The sequence below is a fragment of the Merops nubicus genome, unplaced genomic scaffold (assembly GCF_000691845.1).
Source record: "Merops nubicus isolate BGI_N331 unplaced genomic scaffold, ASM69184v1 scaffold32832, whole genome shotgun sequence".
Lineage (NCBI taxonomy): Eukaryota > Metazoa > Chordata > Aves > Coraciiformes > Meropidae > Merops > Merops nubicus.
In genome coordinates, this window is record NW_008592132.1 from 1 (window position 1) to 5,125 (window position 5,125).

Below are 5,125 nucleotides of genomic sequence, written 5' to 3' on the forward strand. Positions count from 1 at the left end.
CCAGCCCAGATATTCTATGATTCTATGCTTTACAGATTTCTACCTCCTACACACCCTTTGAAGACTGACTCCAGCCTCCAAAGACACCAACCAGGCTCCCCCATCCACAGTGGGTGATAATTTTCCCCTCCTGTGGTATTTTTGACCTGTGAGGTGGTGCAGAAGTGGTTGTGAGTGCGCAGAAATGTGGCCGGGGAGCAGAGGGAGGGACATGTCTCCTGAGGGCAGGCAAGGTAGACGGAGGCAAGGGGCTCCAAGACCCTCTGACTTGGGCAACTGCAAGCAAATAATCCCTGGCTAATGTGACACCGGTATCCTTCCTTAGCCTTGGTGCCTGTTCCCAGGTGGCAAACAGTTTCAGTGGTTGGAAAGGTCTGGCTCCGTACAGCCCTTCTACTTACAAGCAGGTGGATGCCAGAAACACCCTCCCCTCACAGCAGAGAGCAATGTTGAGGCAAAGAGCTGTCTGAATCATTTCAGAGATTTGTTGGGCTCGTTAAAAACTATTATGAAAAAATAAAATAAAAAGGAAAATGAAAGGACAAAGTGTCATTATTTTTTTCTGCTGACAAGCAAAGTCAGTAGAGCATGCTGTCACAGGAGCACCCCAGGCAGGGGGAGATGGGCTACCAGCATGAATATGGCCTCAGGAGAGTGCTAGCCTAGGTGGCAGGCCTGCAAGCCCCTCCATGCCACATACCTGAGGGTCCATTCCAGCCCTCTTTGAGCAGTAGAGACACAGCCCAGGATGCCAGGAGGGAACTGGAGTTAGCTGGATGCTGAGTCTTTAGTCCAGCCCTCACCACGGCTCCCTCCAGGAACAGGGTGTGAAACAAGCTGTAGGTGGAGAGGAACCCAGAGAAAAATAGAGTGGGTTTTTCCCCTTTGGAAATCTGGGGAATGCCACTCCCAAGAACATACCTGTCACCATGCCAACATTTATAGTGCAACGTTCTGTTTACAGGAGGAAAAAAAAATGCTGTTAAGTCTCACAAAACCACAGCCTAATATATGTAATCACGGTGTCAGATTACCACCATATGGAAGGCAGCTTCCCCTATATATTAAACTTCCCCACACCTCAGTCACGTGCCAGAAGCAGAGCTGCAGACAAGGAGGTAAGAGACTACTGCTCAGGGCAGGAGATCTTCTCACTGCCTTCAGCAATGCCATCTCCTTGGTGGCCCAGGGGCTCTGGGTTTTTGCTGCATGAGATTTCTGCTTGAATAAGGGTACTGAGATTTGTCCTGTAGTTCTGGATTTAGGTCACCTAAATTTAAATGGCTATCATCCATACAGTGAGCCTGTCTGCCTAGGCTCCCCTCATAGCCAGTGTGGGGAAATGGATGTTCCAAGAGCACCACTCAGTCTGAAGTAGATAGTCACAATGATTCAGACAGTTTGCATCTTGAGAATGCCAATTTCTGAGTATAAAGAAAGTCTCAGGAGATTCAAGTGAAGCTGTCCAAGTGTGGTGAAGGCCGTTTGTATATAGAAAATGGGCAATGAATAAGGGTGTTAATGGTGGGAGAGCAGCAGCACAGGGTAATGGATATTACTAATTTTATTTTTTCTGAATTAAATATTGGGGTTTGAGATTTGGAGGAAGTTACCGAGATGTTGTAGAAGATGAGGATCTGAAACACCAGCAGAAGTGAGAGGTCACAAGTGTCTTGTGAACAGTTGCATCTTGGTTTGTGCTGGCGCAGGAGAGCTGCCAATGGTGTCTCTTATGAAAAGACACGTGACTCCATTTGTGTATTGCTTTGCCTACCCAACCAAGAGAAACAGCCCATCAGCTCAGAAAGAGTTTCTTTCTGTTTATTCGTCAAGCAGTGAGGTATACTTGTGTCTTCATGTGTGTCAGTGCTGGCTGATTGATTTTCAGGTTGCTCTGCGTGCTCAGGAAAAACCAACCCATGTACCCGACGCTCGTGCTGCTGGGCCTCGCTGCCCTCCTGGGTAAGTCTGGCATCGCTCCCTGCCGCTCCCCAGGCAGCTGGGGACACACTCCCCGGGGCCAGGGAGCAGGAGACATTGATGTGCCTCCTCGCCCCCCTCCCCAGAATCTCAGTTGCCATTAAACTCTATCAGAGGAGAAAGAGTGCTTGGGTCCCCTTGTGAGCCCTTCAGAAGGAGGGGTGGCTCCTGAGGGACAGGTGGGCAAAAGACACAGGGCAGGACTTCACAAGGAGCAACAGAGGCACCCCCGCATGGCTTCTGCACCCCACAGCCCATCCTCTCTGGGGTGCAGCCTCCCCTTGTGTTTCACTTGCAATCACAGAAGGTTTTAACTGCTTGAGCCTTTCCGTGCCACTTCTGCAGGTGCCTCCCAGGGCCGCACGGATTGCTACGGCAGCGTAAGCAGAATTAACACCCCTGGAGCTTCATGCAAAACGGCAAAGCCGGAGGGTTTATCCTACTGCGGTGAGTAGCCCTCTTCTACCAGATGACTCCATTTCTCCATGGCACAATAATTCTAAATCCTTCACATTTCCAAAGTGCTGAACACAAACTAGCTGCTGAGCCTGTGTAATATTCCTGTAGGTGATATCTACCTCCTCCCAGAGGCAAGGCAAACAAAATGTTGATGTAATGCTGTCTGTATTAGAAGGAGAGAGGTGAGAGATGGTTCTGGGTTTTAAAAGTTATTAAGCATGTATCTTTATTTTGGTTTTAATTACAGGAGTCAGGGCTTCAGAAAAGATTGCTGAACGGGACCTAAGAGCTATGAATCAATATAAAGCAATCATTAAGAAAGTTGGTGAAAAACTGTGCGTTGAACCAGCCCTGATCGCTGGCATCATCTCCCGGGAATCTCACGCCGGCGCAGCACTGAAGAAAGGCTGGGGAGACAATGGAAATGGGTTTGGTTTAATGCAGGTATTTGCTGATACTCCACTGAAACCTGATAAACAAGTACTATATAAATAAAAACAAGCCTCCTAAATATATCAGCCACTACAACAGGGAAATTAATTCTTTCTGTTATTTTGATATTTCTAGGTTGACAAAAGATCACATAAACCTGTGGGACAATGGAACAGCGAAGCTCATATTAACCAGGGCACAAACATACTTATCAGCATGATAAAGACAATACAGAAGAAGTTCCCGCGTTGGACAAAGGATCAACAGCTGAAAGGTGAGGCAAGAGGCCACGAACTGTCCAGGAGAGAAGAACAACTTTAGGATGAGAACATACTGAATTAGTTCCCATGTTCCTCAAAACCCATATTTCTAATAGGCTGTCGCTTAGCTTTTCACCCCTCTTTTATTTCAGCAAAAGACAAGCTTTGGCAATTCTGTGTAGTTTCTGCCTTTCCTTGTACGGCAGCCTTGCTGAATTTCCAACACCATGCAGCCAATTTGTATACACCTGAAATCTAGTCCATATAAGAGCTGAGCTTTCCTTATCCAACCATAGTCTCCTACAGCTATTCAGATTAATAAGTAGCTCCATGGTTTATCTGAATGGGGCCAGCAGTTCACTGTCTCTGTTGAGAAAGGAGACAAGGTGTTTGCTCACAGGGAATTCCAAAACTGTGCTGTGCAACATGGAAAAGCCACCTGCTTCAAAGCAGGCTGCACCCTTCAGCCTCCTCGGACCTCTGCAGTGCCATGGCGGGCTCGTTTCACAGCCAGCTCAGACAGCTCTGGTTTTCTGCACAGCATGTGCAGTAGTGTGTACACAGTTGAGAGACAAAGATAATGCAATGTCTGAGGGTGTCTTAACTCTCTTTAAGTGCAGTAATTTTCAAGGATGAATGAGAAGTTAGAAAGATGTTGGATATAATTGATATGATATGATATGACCCTATTCTATTTTATTATAAACAAGCTCAGTGTAAAGAAAGGGCTTGTGCTGGGCCAAGTGTATGGTACAAGTTCATCAAGCTCCAACTATCTGCGAACAAAAAACCTCAGACATCTTTCTGATGTTTTGGTGGAGTCAGGAATAAGTGTGAACTGTTTGCAGAGCTCCACTTAAGTCAGAGAAGATCCAGTAAAACTGCCTACTCTCCTTCCAAGATCCCGATAAGTGAAAGCTTTCAAAACAAGTAAAACACATCAGGTTGGAGTTTTCTGTGGTTTTTTTTTTAAAGTGTGTATGAGTTTTTTGCTGTATTGTTTCAGGTGGTATTTCTGCCTACAACGCTGGTCCTGGCAACGTCCGGAGCTACGACAGGATGGACGTTGGCACCACCCACAATGACTACTCTGACGACGTGGTCGCACGCGCCAAGTATTTCAAGGCACACGGGTACTAGACTCGGCAATCTCTGCTGAGTAACTTCCTTACCTTCACCTGCATGACACCCCTGAGGGAGACAAGACACAGCAGCTGCACCCTGCAAACCCACAGAGATGCAAACATAAAGGGATGATTTCCATGAATAAGTATTTGCAGACCAGAGCCCTGATGTTTCAAAACAATGTTCAGTAAGACACTAGTCATGTAGTTTCTTTACAAGCACTACGGTTTGGATTTTACAAAGGGAATATTACCAATTTTTTTTTTTTCCAGCTTTCTACAAACTTCTCTGAGTTATGATGACTATCTTGGTTTGCTATTGATAATTTACTGCCTTCCAGATCTTAAAACACAAAAAATAACAAAATAGTTCCTGGGGTATTAGCTTCATGATTATTTTTTCACAGCTGCTTGATATTTGCATTATGCTGTGGAGTAGCCTTTTTTTTCTGAATGCTAATTTTTCATATAAATGCATAGAATAGTAACGGATCTTTTCAGTCATATAGGAATAAGCAAACAGAAATTGAATAAAAGTGTTATTGTCAAACAAAGCAAGTCTCCACTGTACTCATATTGTCGTGTCTGTTAGCAAAGTTTGGATAAGTACAATGTTAACTTTAGGCAGATAGAAAAATGGAGAAGGGAACAGGATGAAATACATGTTTGTCCTTCATAAAATTATTTTCCCTCTTTCTGCACAGAGGGACACACAGAAACAAACAAACAAACCAACCAACCCAAAAAAACCAACCAACCAAAAAAAAAAACCCAAACCCCCACAACCAGTCTGCGTTGGGTATATTTTGGTGCTCCTGTTCCTTCTAGACCTGGAACTGAACTACTTTAGATGTGGGAGGGAGAGGGGTA

The 5,125-nt window shown here is 45.3% G+C and overlaps 1 protein-coding gene across 1 annotated transcript; it reads left to right on the forward strand.

Annotated features, from left to right (window-relative positions):
• The first annotated feature begins 1,919 nt into the window (after positions 1–1,919).
• Positions 1,920–4,271, forward strand: LOC103767939 (lysozyme g-like). The gene is made up of 5 exons (XM_008935071.1): positions 1,920–1,962; positions 2,326–2,427; positions 2,687–2,883; positions 3,007–3,145; positions 4,138–4,271. The coding sequence occupies exons 1-5, from the start codon at positions 1,920–1,922 to the stop codon at positions 4,269–4,271; spliced, it is 615 nt and encodes a 204-aa protein (XP_008933319.1).
• Positions 4,272–5,125: the final 854 nt, after the last annotated feature.